The sequence below is a fragment of the Agelaius phoeniceus genome, chromosome 2, assembly GCF_051311805.1.
Source record: "Agelaius phoeniceus isolate bAgePho1 chromosome 2, bAgePho1.hap1, whole genome shotgun sequence".
Classification (NCBI taxonomy): Eukaryota; Metazoa; Chordata; class Aves; order Passeriformes; family Icteridae; genus Agelaius; species Agelaius phoeniceus.
Window position 1 is genome coordinate 67,607,063 of NC_135266.1, and position 17,357 is coordinate 67,624,419.

At 38.3% G+C, this 17,357-nt stretch overlaps 1 protein-coding gene across 4 annotated transcripts in view; it reads left to right on the forward strand.

Annotated features, from left to right (window-relative positions):
• Positions 1–17,357, forward strand: part of DCLK1 (doublecortin like kinase 1) — a 235,471-nt gene that overhangs the window by 146,791 nt on the left and 71,323 nt on the right. For all 4 annotated transcript variants that reach the window (XM_077173779.1, XM_077173778.1, XM_054654896.2 and 1 more), the window contains exon 5: positions 8,337–8,453. In XM_077173779.1, the coding sequence (XP_077029894.1) occupies positions 8,337–8,453 (117 nt within the window). The remainder of the gene's footprint in view (positions 1–8,336; positions 8,454–17,357) is intronic.

The following is a 17,357-nucleotide window of genomic DNA, read 5'->3' on the forward strand; positions in this document are numbered from 1 at the left end:
AGGTGGTTGCAGTTGTAATTAGTTGTGCCATCTTAAACATTTCCAGTTAAAAGTAGTGATATTTGTGAAATTTTGGTCACTGCAGCTAGAATGGTACATCTGCAGAGGTGTAGGGAAAGGGTGCTGAACACAAGGGCAAACTAATGAACATTTGTATCAGCATTGGAAAATATTGGCTGAAGAATATTGAGCAAACAGTGATAATTAAAATCTCTGGGAGTGAAACAGAGTATGTGTCAAGACATGGAAGACATGTCAAAGAGAACATGTGCTAGGGGTATGTTTTAGCTAATCACAAAACTCTTATTTCAACTCAGTCTTCAGGTATCAGAAAACAGTTTCTGATAGTCCAGTTTTAATTTCAGAAATTAATCTTATAATTCAGAAATTAATATTTTAATATTTTAAATTAATATTTTATGCAAGTTCATTCACATTAATTCAGTCAGAAGTGTTTCAGATTCACTTAGACAAGCAGGTTTTTTAAGAAGTCTTTTAGTTTTTTCTGCCTAAAAATGCAGAGCTTGAAAATAATTAGATATTGTGCCTCATCAGAAAAGCTGTTGCAGTGATGAAAAATGTTTTTTCAGTCCTTTTTTTTCCACTGCTATGGGCTGGAATCTTTCATGATAGCAGATTTCTTTTCTGATGTAAAGCAATATTTAACATAATATTGTTTTTGTAGACAAAATATTAATGTGGAGCTTTGTGTGAGATGAATCTGACAAAAAGGTTAGGACTTGGAGAAGGCGGGGAGATAAAATCTACTCATACACAGTAGTTACAAAATACAGCAAAATCTTGTGTTATTGTTTGTATTAAGTAAAAAAGCCTGTAGGTCTTTCTTACTAGTCCAGAGATACTGCTTCTAATTAGGGTATTTTCACCAAAAATGAAAACCTAGAATTTGTATCTGATAATTTATGAGTATCTGATAATTCATAAGATTCATCCTTTCTGATAATTCATAAGATTCATCCTTTCTAACTTACAGGTTCCTAAGATAAGTCATAGAAATGAACACTGAAAAATGTTCCATTGACTGTAGAAGGACTGTGGGGTGAATAGTTCATAATTAATCATATTTTTATCTAGCATTAGATGAGTTCTATCCTCCCAACAGTGTCCTTAAGACAGGAACATGTTTGGAGAAAGAATTGTAAATACTTGAAGAAACATTTTGATTTATATGTAAATCTGTTTACCTCTTCTGGTAAATATTTAGTCTTTGGTGAATTTAGAAACATTTGAATTCAGAATCTGACAATTATACATTAGAGTAGAATGAAATATTAGTGATAATATAATATATTATGTAGTTATAATAATATTAGTAGTGATAATACATTTCTTATGTCTTAATGAGGTATTTTTGGAGTAGTGCATACATCTGAAAACATTCTTAGCTATGGTTAAGCGATTTGTGTTCCTGAGATCTTTCAAGATTCTCTATTTTCTTGATGTGTAATAAGTCATAGTTTTAATAGTTTGTACTTTATTGTATATACTTACCCCAGTTTCAAAACTGGAGAATGATTTTTCACATGAAAGAAAATCTAGCTGTTTCTGTATTTTATACCCCAATCAAAGAATATTTCTTTGCAGAAAAAAAAAAAGGAGATTTAGGTAATTGCTTCCACAAGCATTTGGCACACAGTAAAATAGAATTCCTAATCTTTATTATGTGTGGAAGACCAATTACTGGTAAGAAATCAAATCAGAAGATCCAATGTCTCAAAACCCTATGCATTTACAGTGACATAGAGCTTAGAGCATGGGATCAAACTTAAGGATTTTGCATTCTACGCATACATCGCTGTCCACCCGCATCTGCAATGTGTTCAGGAACACATTGAACAGGAAGACATGCAGGAAAAAAATTGAAGCAGGCACAACCATGACGATAGAAGCTTGGAAACTACTTAAACCTCTGTGAAACACTCTATATCCCTTTCATTTTTGGAAACTGCATGATAGTTACCCTTTTGAACATGTTGTAATTGCAAGTCATAGCTGCCAGTGATTGATCAGTTGGGTAGGGTGAATTGCAGTGTGTATCAATGCCACTAGACAAGAGGCTCTTGCTGAAGAGAGTGAAACTTAGTTCTGCAAACAGAAGATTACTGGCATTAATTGAAGGCATGAATACAGCTGAAAAGTAAAATCTTATTAGCTGCATTAAGAATTAGCAGCATGGGACAAATTACCATTAACATTAAAAACTAAAATTGGTACTGCATTTGGGGTAATGATCCATTGATTGGCCTGAGGACATTGCTGGTGACACTAATGTCTTTAAGCAGTGGTAAAAGGCAGCAGCCTGGGGCTTACAGCAAAGTGGCTTACCAACAACCACAGACATCCCTGATCCTCCCCCCTTGCTTATCTGCAGGATACAGCTGTTGCCGAAACCAAGTTAAATGTTCTCGTCTTAGAGAAACAGATTGGCAGGGATACTGAAAATATAAAATCTATTCCCAACACACAGACCTCAAAGAAAAGCAAAACACAGCAGAGAGTGATATTTTTGCCCAGAAAGAACTCATGAAGGCCATACAGTCAACTTCTGAGTTGCTGACAAGTAAGCCTTTTTGATCTCCTGGTAATTTAAATAACTTTTCACAGTCTTCTCTAGAAGCACATTAAGCTTTTTCATTTTATGACACATTTATTGCAGATTAGTTACTCTCTGCTGCTTTTTTGCCATTGTAAAATCTAATGAGCGTAGAAGCTAATGTAACATTTTGGAAATGAAACACCATGGGGCTAGAGACTGCAGGCATTGTGATTCCATGTGTTAGCATCCTTTATTTACTTTATGCTTACCTCATTTTGTCCATTTTGCAGCAGGAAGAGTCAAGAGCTCACAAGTATGTATGTTGGGCTTCCCCCCTGATTCTGACAGTTCCTACTGCTGATTGACACCACTGTACAATCACAGTAACTCTGTTTTTCTTATCTTGTCCCTACAGTCTTAATTATGTCAGATTGTAGCCTTGGGGTATTTTCTCTTTTTTTTTGCCTCAGCCCTATTGTTAATGTGCAAGAAAGGCCTCAGAACTCTGTGGTAATATTCCATACAATAAAGGGACTGCAGTGTTACATTTTTAGCCTTGCTGCTGTTAGTCTGTACTTCTCTCTCCTACTTTATAGCTTTGTATGTAGTTATACAATAGAACATCTTATTGCAAGATGTTTTCACTGGAAAAGCATTCTTATTTATATAATATTTTGAGTTGTAAAACAATAAAGTCTGTAAAGTTCAAACTGTAAAGTTGACCTTCTTTTGTCTTGCATTACCATGGGTGTCATCATTTTGTTCCTTTAATCTCAGTCAATGGTGAGAGGAAGGACTAGGGCTTCATGAAACATTTCTTTCCTTACTGAACATAATATAGAAACACTTCATGTTTCTTCTTGGCTGGGAATGCCATGCCCACATGAGTGAGAAAGGCAGTTGTCTCTTCTGTCAGGAGTTCAGATCTATTTCTGATATAGTTTTTGCATCAAAAGAAAATTGGGGGAAAAACACTCTTCTGTTTCATTACTTGCAAAGTAATCCAAATACTGTTGATGAGGAGAAGGTATGTATTAATTTGCTCACCAGTTTAGATTCTGTGTAGAAAACGAAGTTTCAAGAAAACATGCATTTTTGTTTTGTTTTCTCTATACACACAGTGCTTTCCTACAGCAACAGGCAAATTATGGTAATGTCTTAGAGGAACAAGCAGTGGTTGTGTGGTTACTGAGTGGGATCTTTGCCTGCAGTAAAATTTTACTTTACAAACTAAATGTGACAACAGAATTGCATGCATAAATGGTTCCTGGGAGCTGAGACCTATTTAAAACAAGCAGCCTGGTTACACTCTGCCCATGACTGGAAATCCTTTTAGATTCTGGAACTAGTCTTGACCTAGTCTTTGAACGCATGTGTTTCTTGAGCCTGCTGTGTGCAGTACTGAAGGCTTTCCTGCATGGCTCTCCTCAGGCCATACCATAGCTCATGTCCTTTAAGAATAAACTCATAAACCCATAGAAAAGATGGCACTTGACAAGTTTACCTTAAAGAGAATATATGCTCATTTGAACTGTGACCTTTTAAAGTTTCACAACCTGTGAATTATTTTTGAGATGAACAAGAAAATTGTGCCAAAGAAGTTGATAATTGAGCTCAAAAGGGTTTAAACAAATAGAAAAATAGGAAAAAAAAGATGGTATTTCTGTGACATAGATTAAATGGGACTCAATAGAGACAGGGAACTGACTCTGCCTAGCATGTGATGCTGCACCTGGAATGCTGTGTCTAGCTTAAAGCTCCCCAGTTTAAAGGAGATATCATTAAACTGGAGGCAGTTAGAGAAAGACCATCATTTTGGGGTAGCTGGAGCTCTTGCTGTGTGAGGAGAGGCTGAGGGAGCTGAGGTTTTTCAGTGTGAAAAAGGAAATTGCTTCAGGGGTACCTGCCAATATCCTCCAATGTCAGTGGGGCAGCATCTCTTCTCCATCAGGGTAGTGGAGTCAGGCTCTTCACAGTGATGCTTGGTAAGAGGGTGAGTGGTGATAGATATGAATTGAAACAAAAGTTTTGGACTGGATATAAAGAAAAATGTCTGAGATGACAGCCTCACTGGAGTCCTGGTAGACAATATCCACTGCTATCCCTGCATCTGCCAAGCTGGTCATTTCATTGCAGAGGTATCAAATTGGTTGAGCATGGCTTCCTGGTAGTGAATCCATGATGATTGCTTTTGATGGTTTTCTTGTCCTTAATGTGCCTTGAAATTATTTTCATGATTCATTTATCTATCTCTTTCCCAGGGACTGATGTGAGGCTGATTTCTGTAGTTCCCTGGGTATTCTTGAAGATAGGAGTGAGATTTGCTGGGTCTTCAAATGGCTATCCCAATCATCACTAGCATTCAAAGACTATTGAGTGGCTTCACAATGACATCATCCAACTCCATCAGCACCTGCAGGGTGCATCCTGTCAGGTCCCATGGACCTACATGTGTCAGTTTTGCTTAAGTATTCTCTAATCTGATCTTCTTCCACCCAGGATAGGTTTTCCTTTCTCCAGACTTTCACACTGCTTCTAGGACCTGGGATTCCTGAAGGTTTGGCTTGATAGTGAAGACAGGCAAAGAAGCCATTCAATACTTCAGCTTTTTCCACATTCTGTGTCATTGGTGCCCTATCTCATACACTGGGGCTCCGTTTCATGGGTGTGCATTTTCTGTAGCCTTCCTTTTCTTCCCTCTGCGTGTAAAGAAACACTTTTTATTGCTCTTGATGTTTCTCATCAGATTAAATTCTAATTGGGTTTCAGCTTTCCTAACTGTGTCTGCATGCTGGGACTTGGACTATATACCTCCCAGGTTACCTGTCCCTGCTTCCACCTATTTTATGCTTCTTTTTTATGTTTTAATTTGGTCAACAGCAACATGTTCATCCATGCAGACCTCCTGGCATTTTTTAACATCTTCCTGCTTGTTGAGATGGACTGTTGTGGAACTTGAAGGTGATCCTTTAATATTCCTCAGCTTTCTTGGGTCCCTCTTCTCTCCAGGGTTTTATCCAATGGGACTCTTCCAAGCAGATATGTGAAGAGTCACAAGTCTGCTTATCTGAAGTCCAGAACTGTGATCTTACATTTTGCCCTCCAATCCCTTCACAATACTGAACTCTCCTATCCTGGTCACTGCAGCCAAGGCTGCCTTCTGCCTGCACAGTCCCAGAGTCTTCCCTTTTTTTGTGAGAGTGAGCAGAGCATCTCTTCTTACTGTTTTTCCTCTGTCACTTGGAATGGGAAGTTGACACCGATGTTCTCCAAGATCCTCCTGCACTGTGTATGTCCCAAGTGGGTTGAAGTGTCCCCCAAGTCATCCAGGACTATGAATATAAAGCTACTTCAAGCTTTGAGCAGGAAACTGGACTAGGAATTTCTCATGTTTTAACTGGATTATCCTATGATCCTGTGATGCTTGTACATTTCTTGGATTATCATATGGTCATTTGTGTTTCCTGTGGAGAGAGGTTGTTTATCTGCAAGAGGTGACTTCCTCTTAGGGCAGTATGCCATTTGTGTGGGGTTACTCACAGGTCAGGGTCTGTAAGTGCCCCTCAGGATGATTTGCAAATGAACTGTGTTTGCATGGCCACATTTTGGAGGTGGGAGGGGCTAAAGGGGAGGATTCTTTGAGGAGTTACCAGCAGCTTCCCCCATGTCTGGCAGAGCCAATGCCAGCTGGCTCCAGGACAGACCCATTGCTGGCCAAGTCTGACCCGATTAGATATGGTGATAATGCCTCTGTGACAACATATTTAAGACTGGGTGTTTTAAAGGTATTGAGAGAACCTGAATGAGTATTAATACTTGCAGTAAAATAAGAGTTAAGCTTTAGTATGAGTTGTGGGAGAGGTATGTAGATAATTGTTTTCTTTACATGCTGGAAAGAGGAAGGCTTTTTATATATTGGATAAAGTAGCTGTTTTCTTCATGGACTCTTAAGTTCTTCAACGAAGCAAATGATATATTCTAATAGGTTTCACTTGGTTGGAGCATTCTGCTTTATTTACTTATTCATTGTTGTTTGTTGACCATTGGAATATGCAGTTCCCCTTCCTGACTGTTTCCTGTGGATGAGGCCCACACTAGGATTACATGACAGTTTTAACAGGCTGTTAGATGTTTGAAAATTTTGCATTTTTGTTAACAGGCAGATAAAGAACCTGCTTACATTTGCATTGTATATAATTTCTGGAGCAGCTGTTTATGCCAATAAATCAATTGAGATTCCTGCTGTAGTTACCTAATGGCACCTAATTGAAAGCTTTCATCTGATTCCACCTGTTTTCAGTAGATAATTTCCTCACAGAGTAAATGTTTTTCTCCATTTCCACTGTTAGGTATAAAACAAGAGAAGTCATCAATGAATCACAAAAAAATGTCAAGAGAAAGAAATTAGCTACTATTGGGCATTAGGAATGTGGAGAGTTTGGTAAGAAAAGCTTCTTTGGGAAGATCAAGGCATTTCTCTGGTCCTCTCAGCTCTCACCTGTGCTGGATGTTTCACTCAGTAATGCATCAGTTCTTGCTTCTATTTCCTTGAACAGCTTGATGAAAGACAAACAGTTAGGGCAGCCAAGAGAAATAAATTTCATTACATCATTCTCGGGTGTATATGTTTAAGTTAATTAGTTATGCTCAATTTTATTTCTTTGTTCTCTAATCTGTCTAAACTATGTTACAGGCTCCACTGATCTGTGAAGACTAAATAATGTGCAGGCTTCTACACAGTATTTTCTGACTAGGAAGAAAAAGCTCTTGTTTATTTCTCTTAACCTTTGTTGAGGAACCTTAACCATGGGAATAAAATAGGAAACAGGTCTGGTACAGAACTAAATGTTTACTGATGTGTTTTTAAACAAGTGAAGTGTACTGGCATTGTCAGGTGAAGACAGTGTAAACATTGCTGCAGAGTTTTAATTGTGTACTGACTAAGAAGTGGATCTTTTTTTCCCAACTGTGTAATATGTCTGATGATTAATCTAGTATCCATTAGGAGTGCAAGACATCAGTGCTATGCACAATAAGTTCTTTCATCCCCAGGCCAAGAACCATTTTGCAGTCATAATGCAAGGATGCCTACAGATCTGTGTGGGTGTACATAAACTCTAACCTGAACATCTTGTAGTGTTCTCGAGTGGGAGGGTAATTTCGCCTCTTCATTGATTTTACTGATGTCTCTTATGAGCGAGTAGTGCTGTTTCCCTCACCTGTGATGAATTGTGTGTGCTACACAATGTGGGCTATTGCTCACCAGAGGATTAAGCAGGAGCAACAAACCTGCTTTATTTTCTTCAAACCTTTCATCAGTGGAAGACAATTGCGTCATCATGTTCAGTTGTAACATATTGATACAGAAAAGAAGACTTCCAGTTTTTCTAGAGGAGACTGCCTCGGCTGACAAAAATGCTTACATTGCATCTGGATTGTTTACAAAAAATGGCTACATTACTTATACTTAAATCTTCTAAAGCAAATAAATTTTATGAGTAGTCTCAGCACAGTTAAATTAAGCTGTCCTAAGTACCTGCAGTAACCATGGAATTTAAAAGTCTGGATTACTGCAGCAGTTCTTTGTCTGGGATATGGTACGTACTGTACTTGGATTTTAATGGAGCCATTTATACAGATTTTATACTTTCTCATAAAACTCCTCAAGGTGAATGAAAACAAGCGTGGGCTAAATGTTTTCACTTCTCAATGCTCTTTCTGTTACAGAATCTTGCTGGCTTTCTTAATTGCTAACTTATGCTGTTTCTTTGTCTTCTAGAATGTCGGGTGGTGAAATCCACTTCCTATACTAAAATAGCTTCGAGTTCACGTAGGAGCACCACCAAGAGCCCAGGCCCATCCCGACGCAGCAAGTCTCCTGCTTCTACTAGCTCAGGTAAAGCAAGCAAACAGTCTTTCTTAGCAGCAGCAACCATTCTGTTCCAATAGAGTGGGAAATGCACTTAAAATTCCACATTTCTGTGGAAAAACATGGAATGTATAAAATAGTTGATACTAAAAATTCGTGTGTTTTCTCAGTGACATCTGAGGTCAAGTGTCTTTCCAATGCAAAATGAGGCTTCAGCATCTTATAAATCATACTCTGGCATTACAGTGGTTCAATTCACTCTATTTTTTCATGCATGTTTTTGCTTCCAATACCTAAACACGGAGGAAAAAAGATGTATGGTAGTCTTTGTACTAGGAACTGAATGAGAACAATCCAGAAAGTAGCCCAAGTTATGCAGCATAAGATCTGTGTTGCTGAAAGGGTAATTTTACAATCTTTTTTAATTTTGTTTCTGAGGGAGTGAGGAAAGGATTTATTAAAGATCATGAGGATATTGAGAAAACAAGGGCAGGGCAGAGAAAGAATGCAGTTACAGATGTGAATGTGAGGTGCAAGATAGCTGAGGAAGAAATGTCAGAATTGACCTAACAAACCAGCGATACAGGCTGGAGCAGACACAGCAAAAAGCTTTCAAAAGTTCTGTCTGAAGGGCCTTGCTTTGGCTGCCTTTGCAGTAGCTCCCACTAGATAGCTGATGAGTAGTTCACCCCTGCAGTTTTTCCCAAGCAGAAAAAAAAAATAAACAAAAAAGTGCATTAGATTGCCAGTACTGGTGCCTGAAGGTACGAATAATCCTTGGTGTGAGCCGTTTGAGTAGACCCATTCAAGCATTTGCAGCATTGCAAGAAGCAAACATTAGAGCAGTCTGGAAGCCACCTCCCTTTTTGCCTCAGTCTTCTGCCAAGAGGAAAGCAAATGGCATCCTGAAACCTGCATCCAGCACCATAAGGTCTCCGTGGGGAAGTGGTGATCAGAAGGGCCCAGTGCTGGTTTCAAAGAGGGTAGAGATAGACCAACTGGACCAACTTTTTTTTTTTCTTTTACAAAAAGACAAAGATGAGAAAAAAAGATCTTGCTGTGGGAAGGAGGAAAGTGGGAGAAACACAATGAGGGACAGAGGTGTAGATGTAGGTAGCAGGGCTGGGAGATAACGTGCCTCCTACACATCCTAGAGAACAGCTGAGATACACAAACCTGAATAGAGGTAATGAGATAAAATATCAGTTGTGAGGAACAAGTCCAGAGTAGCTCTTTCATAAAAATGTTAAGTTACTTTCTTTGTAGCTAGGTGGAATAGAGTTAAATTTAACTTTAAGGGAGGTCCTGTTTGGTGTGTGAAGGATACAGACTCTGATGTTTTTTTCCTAATGAATTTGTGAGTAGAGGTAATGAACATTGAACTGTGTATGCTCATTTCTATGTGAAATAAGTGAATAATACCAAATCTATGGGATTTCTATGGGACTAACAACATTTTTTCTGTGTTGAATATCTGATACCATGTTAGTTTTGGTCCTGAAAGAAATAGTATTGTTTTTACTTAAAGGTGCTGGGGAAGAGTAGGTGAGGAAATCTTAGCTTCTTGCAGTCCACTTCTGTAAATGTCTGAGCAGAACATATTACATACTTCAAAAGATCAAGAGATTATTTTACAGCCTGTAGAAAAATGGAAATGTTTTTACTATACAACAACAATAATTAATATATCATTACATTTATAGCAAGAAATGAAACAGTGTAGTGAAAATATTAAAAATGCAAACTATTTTGGATGGTGCTGTGCTGATGACAGATGTAGCCATCTTAAACATTTCTTAGGTGAAAATATATTTATAGGAAGTAGGCACATGTTAGTTTGTCACCAGCGGCATTTCTTCAGGGTTCAGGTCTAGGACCAGTTTTGTTCAATATTTTTAATAATGGCCTGGATAGAGGAGGTGAAAGCACCAGTAAAATTTTTGAGGATGATAACAAACTTGGAGGTGCTGATGACTCTGAAGGAACAAGATGCTTTGCAAAGGGATCCAGGTAGATTGGAGCATTGGGCAATGATTAATGGGATGGAGTTTAGGAAGAACAAATACCAAATTCTGCACCTGGGATGGAGTAATGCCAGGCACGAGTGCAAGCTGGGAGGGGAGTGGCTGGAGAGCAGCTGTGCAGAAGGGATCTGGGAATGCTGGTTGGCAGCTGGCTCGTTACAAGTCAGGGATGTGCCCTGGTAACCAGGAGAGCATACTGCAACCTAGGGTGTGTCAAACACAGCACCACCAGCCAGGTGAAAGAGGGGATCATCAGGATGTGTTCAGTGTTGGTGTGGCCTCACCTTGAGCACTGTGTACAGTTGTGGGCACCACAGTTTACGAATGATGGGAAGGTGTCCAGAAGTGGACAACAAAACTGATGAAAGGGCTGGAAGGTATGTCCTATAGGGAGCAGCTAAGGACTTTGGGCTTGTTGTAAGAAAAGGGCTGAGGAATGACTTGATTGCTTTCTACGGCTTCCTGAGGAGGAGATGTGGAGATGAAGGTGCTGAGCTCTTCTTTCTGGTATCCAGTGAAAAGGCACATTGGAATAGTTCAAAGCTGTAGGGAAGGTTTAGACTGGATATTGGGGAAGCATTTCTTTTTGAGAGCTTTATCAAGCATTGGAACAGGCTGCCCAGGGAAGTGGTTGAGTCAGCATCCATGGAGATATTTAAAAGATTTGTAGACATGGCACTGAGGGACATGGTTTAGTGGTAGACTTGGCAATGCTGGATTAACAGTTGGATTTGATGATCCTAAAGGTCTTCTCTGGTCTAAACTACTCAATGATTCTATAGCTAGGAAGCATTCCTTTACCAAGAAATACTGTGTGGTTGCTTGGATGAGAGGTGCTCACCAAAGCCACTCTATTGTGACGCTCCACTTCTCAGCTGAACATGCTGAAGTTTTATCAGCCCTGAGTTGGTCAGGCAGTTGGACTAGATGGTTGTTGTAGGAACCTTCCAATGGAACTATTCTATTTTATTCTATTGTGTTCTGTCCTATTTGATTTTAAATTTGTTAAGCTTAAAAAGGATAAACAATTGCAAGTGTTTCTATAGAATTTATTTTTAGTGAGGGGAACAGCTCTGATTTGGCTGTATCTTTGCTGTTTGCTTTTTTCAAGTAGGTCAAATTTTGTGAATGGTACAATAAGCCTATTTCTAACCTTACATACACAAGTACTTAGATCAGTATTACTTTCAAACAAGGAAACAATATTGTACTAAGCACTTGCTATCAACAATTGTTATTAAATCACACAGAGCTAAAACCAGTCAATGATATCTTAAAATGCTATTTTATATTAGACATTGCATTTTAAAAAAACAGTAGTAGAAAGAAAGAGGACAATGACTCTTAGATGGTTTTAGACAAAACCCAGCATTCTCCCATGAAATACAGAATGGAGAGATTTCACTTTTCTGCCACCCAGCAAGCTTAAAATTGCTGCTTGTTTCTTGGAATTCTGTGTACCTGTGACAGAAGCAGAAGAGAGAAATTGCCGTCTAGCACACATGTGAGCTGATAATTTTTTCCATGAGGTCTACATTAAATATCTCAGTACTAGAGAAGCTCCTGAATGACTTGTGCATAGCTGGAAGTTATGCTTTTGTTGTCATGTTTTTACTGCTAAGTGTATGTACATGTATTTTTGTTGTATGTTTTTAAACTACTTTCAGTTAAACTTAAAACTACTTTTAGGGATTTTTCTTTCATTAGCAATAAACAGGGAAAATAAGAAGAAGAGTAGATTCTTTGTTCTGATCAAAGACAATACATACATATTACAAAAAGTTAAAGGTGTATCATTTTCTGAAGAGTTTTGTCTCAGAACAAAATTGGAAGAAGTAGGGATAAAGGGAAACAGAAAGCATACTTGGTAGTGTACCCTTGACAAAAAGCTGAGAGAGGTGAATGGAAAAGAGCATGTTGCTAATCAGAAAGAATTCAATTCCTTTTGTTTCTTTTTGATTCTTGCTGCATTTTGAGAAGTCTGCACATTCTAATTGCACAAAAGGATCATATTTCTGCTTCAGACTTAAATTAATGTTCATATCAAGAAAATACATGTGGATAATTACATGGGCCAAAAAAGGAAACTTCCATAGACAAAGACTATGTTAAAAAATATTCAAAACTCAAAGTTAGATATTAAAACTGGTAAAATTGTCGAATGAAGAGATATCCTTGAGTTAACTTTTATTCTTTTGTGTCTGCATCTGTAGTATGGTGTAGACTTTAATGCAGGTATTCAACAGCATAGCTGATTTAGATTCATCATTTTTAGAGTTAATGAAGGCAAAGTGTTGGGCCATTTTCCCATTATTAGAGAAATAAATGTATAAACAAGGCTAAGACATGTGGACAATCTATTCTGGTTTAGGCACTTAAATGCCATCCTCAACAACTGTTTCCCTTCTTTGACACAGAATTTCAGGTGGTCAATGAATTAAGCCAGACTTTGGCTTCCACTAGCAATTTATAAATTGGATGAAGTCCATGAGTTCCTTTTTCTGAGCAAATGGTAGTTTGGGGTGATAAACTTTCCCAAATTCATCCCAATAGCTTCTGAAGTTGCTTACAGAAATCAAAGGGCTTATGTGGAGGGATTGGTCATTTGTTGCTTTTCTGGTTCTTGTTTTTGCATCTATAAGTCTGGAACAACAATATTTTACCAAAACTGGTGCTTTGAAGATAAACTCAGTAATGTTAAATTATTTTTGAGGAAATTCTGCTTGAAGGCCCTTGCTTTCCATTTCAGTCTCACCTTGTTGTAGTGACCGCTGACTCTGTGAGGAGCAGGCAAAGGACCCTAAATGTCCCCTCTCCCTGGGGAGCCATCACCCACTGTCCTGGAGAACCATTTCCCTCATTGTCTCATCTGCTACTGGAGGAAAAGGACTCTTAATGACAATTTCAATGCTCTTAGATGACTTTCACCCTTTGCAGGTGCCTTTTGCCCTCTGTTGCCCCTAAAGACAGCCTCCTTGGCTGAAAGCTCTATACAGAACCTACCATAACAGCACTTTCAGGCTTTGCAGATACATGGCTATGGGAATAACATCATGGGAATAACAGGATGAAAAACACCATCTCACAGGTTCTAGAATACACTGCAATGGCAGCACAGGGCTAAGTGGGGAATCTGTGATGGGAAATCAGGCTGCAGGGTTGCAGGGAAAGACCCTTAATGAAACCAGAGGCTACAAAAGTGATCAGGGCCACAAAGGTTCAAATCTGTGCTCTGGTTAGCTGAGGGCACAATAAAAGGTATCCGTCTGTGAGAAACACACACTCCCTGTTGTTTTTTGAGCTATGCAATCTGCAGTGAGCAAAAGGACTGCATCTGCCTTTACACCTATTTTTGTGCATATTTCAAAGGTATGTATGCCTTTACATAGGTGGTGTTCACCTTTTTTCATCCTTGTTTTTTCACTTTTTTTTTTTTTTTGTAACAGAGCATATGTTTAATGTACTTATATTTTCCTGATAGGCTCCCTGGCTCCTGAGAACAGATGCATCCTATTTTTATATAAAAACACAGAATAATGTTTTCTTCCAAGAGTACAAGTAAGCTAGGAAGATCTGTGTAAGGGCTGACTTCTCAGTCATTATGTTTTCTTCAGTTTGTTATTTACATCTGACAGTGTTTCAAAACAGTACCATCAGACAGAAATCTCTCTGCAGGAGGTTTGCTTTCTGGCTTTTTACAAATCCATTTGAGGTATTGTCTGCTTCAAAAGGTTTTCAGTCTAAATAGAGAAGAGAAGCATGGAACAAGGCAAAGAAGAGAAGCAGAGAAAAGATAGTGTGACCTCCTGAGTAGGCAGAAGGCTGATGTCTGATTCCAGGTGCAATAGATAATCCTACCTCTATTTAATTTTTCTGATGTCTTCTTAAAGCCTGTAAATCACTTTGATGTGGTTTTGTTGGCATCAAATAATATTTGGGAAAGGGCATAATAAAAGAGACATTTAATTTTGGTGAGACTGGGTATCAGCCCATTGCTGGTCACCAAAAATTATGAATGTCTGATGGCTATTCAGTAGCTGGTGGCTTCTGTCCAGCTGCCATTTAACACCATTGGTGGCAGCTTCAGTGTGGGTGAAGAGGTAGTAGATTCAAAGAAAGCAGCAACACTTACGTCTTCATCATCGTTATTTTTAATCAAATCAAGAGCAGCATGAGATGACTGGAATTACTGTACCTTTGGTCCATTAAATTAAAGAAAGATGCTGCATTTGGGTGAACTCTGGTTTACCTCCTGAAATTCCAGTTCTAATTTTCAGGACTTACTCTCAACAAAAGTAGCTACTTTTTTTTTTTTTTTTTCAGTTTGAGCACCTTCTTCAAAATTGTTTCCTTCTCACTTTTTCTCCCTTCCTGTTTCCCTCAAGTTATCACTCAGAATATGTCAAATGCTTGAAATCTTATTTTCAGTATCAATTCAGGTATTAAAGTTTGGTTTTAAAAAGTTATTTAGGAGTTTTGGTTATTCAGTGTGACAGGTGACTATTTCAAGAATACCTGGTTTGATATGTACCTACTCCAAATGACAAAGGGAACGTAGTGAGGAATGGATGGAGTAGGTCATGTTACCAAAGACTATGTGAGGGTTCTTTCTTAAATTGTACCTGGGTAAAGAAATTGTGAAACTGCATATTAAATTAAAGCCTAATCAAAACTGTAGATGCTGCCTAAAGAAAAAAGTGGATATGGAAATAGGATATTATGAAAGCCTTCCCTAGCTCAGATGCTTGTGCTTTCCTCTGCTTGTTTAAAAAAAAAAAAAAAAGCAAAGGAAGTAGAGGTGTTTCTCTGCAATAGGGTATGTTTTCATTTAGTCTGGTAGGTCAGCCTTAGGCTCTTATTCAGAAGCAGCCCTCCTTCAACCACCTGACTCCAGAAGGTCTTTTGTATCCCAAAGGAAAAAGCATGATGTACCATACTGCCATTATTCACACTGTTACAGGTACTCAGCTGACTGATTTTATAATAAATATGCTGAAGCAAAATTTTCCTAAAGCCAAGAGCACACACCCATGGGAGTGATGGAGTCATCCTGCGGACCCAGGGATTTCCAGATTATTTTTGCTTTGATCTTGGCTTCTTTTTAATTTTTTATTTATGATGTTTGTCTTTGATAGTAATCAGTGAAAACTTAATTTTCATAATTATATACCCAGTAACAAAAACAAGGGTTGGTAAGAGAAGTAGATTTCGTTATGTTGAGAAGTTTAACCCTCTTAAAGGATGAAAAGTTAGATGCTAAATGAAGGAACGTGCTCAGAAATTGTACTCTGTTCAAACAGACTGATTTGAGAATCCTAGTCTTTCTAGTTAGGCAAAACAGTCCAAAAGACAGATTTTCATTAAATCTTATGTGCACATAGATGTTCTCCTGATTAGGTACTACATTAAATTAGCAGACAGTTTCATAGATATCAGCTGAAGTGGGGAGGAAAAAAACCCCAAGAGGCACTCAGCTTCTGAGACTAGAGATAAAAACAAATACTGGTGGGTACTAGGGAACTGCATTTTCCAGGCAGTCCCCTTTCTTCTGAGATATAAGATATGCCTTCAGTATCTGTGTGTCTGCAGCACTTCTCTGCTTGCTAGTGCAGACATGGGTGACTTTGGGTTGAGGTGGAAGTGCCTGTGTGGGGTTTACAGGCCCTGCTGAGCTCTGCACAGCTTGGGCTAGACTGTGTGGCTAGGTACCAGTGGGTACCAGTGACTAACAAGGACTGGTATATTGGTGCCTGCTGGGATGGGGAATGTATACGTGACCTGTAGGTGATCCTTTCTGCTGACATTTCTGATCTGTTAATCTGTTGATCAGGTGAAAGTTCTGTGTAGGTCTGTCAGGCCTTGTCTTCAGTGGCAAAGGGATGTTCTACTTTTATCTGCTTAACTTTTTGACATAAACTCTACAAAAGATTGAAAATAAAAAGAACAGTTTAGCACCAGTTGAAATGAATGCAGTATTGGTATCTGGGCTTTTTTTCTCAACCAACTGCATGCTAAGGTAGAACCTCTAAAGCCTTGTCTTCACTAGGGAGTCATACTGAGGGCACTTGCCTAATGTGGTGCTCTGTGCACACTCTGTCTTTTGTCTTGTCAAGACAAAAATGACAAGATGTACAAAAGTAAAATACAAAAGCAGAATGAACAAAAAGGCAAGATATGGTTTATTTCATAACTATCTTCTAACTACATAATCTTATCGAGACAAAAATTTTGTTTTGGAAAGGACGGTGAAAAACTACAGAAGTAATTTCAGCAAGGTCAAATAGTAATCTCACATTATCTCCTAACAGTTGCTGAATATGACCTACACATGTTGTGAGTTGTGTAAATCATTTTTTCGCTGAACTTTCCTATTCATAAGTTGTGGCTGCAAAAAAAACCTGCACTGTTCTTTTCCTTTAGTGTCCTCTTTCTTCTTCACACACACTTTTGTGTTTGGCAAACCACTTTTTTAAACACACCAAGTTGTCTCTATGTGTTTTATAAAGTACAATATGCTTGCGCATCCACAGGCAACTCTATAGAAGACTGATTTTACTACACTGCAGTGGTATTTGTTGCTTCTCAGACTGGCACTCAATGCTTTAATTAATTTTTTCTTGCTTTTTTTTTCTATTACTTAATGAAAATATGCCCTATCAAAGTTTATTTTTTTGAATGCCATCAAAGTACTTTTTACTTGCAGCATTTTCATTAGTTTATTATCATAGTATTATTCATAAATATTATCATATTTATTATTTATATTATCGTATGAAAAGCTATTTTGAATTTATCTCAGTAGATGCTGGTATCCAGCTTTAGTGTTCTATTTTATGGGTTTTTCCATCCTCATGTGTGTGCCAGGTGCTGGAAAAGCAAGTACAAATACAGGTTCTTGCTCTGTTGC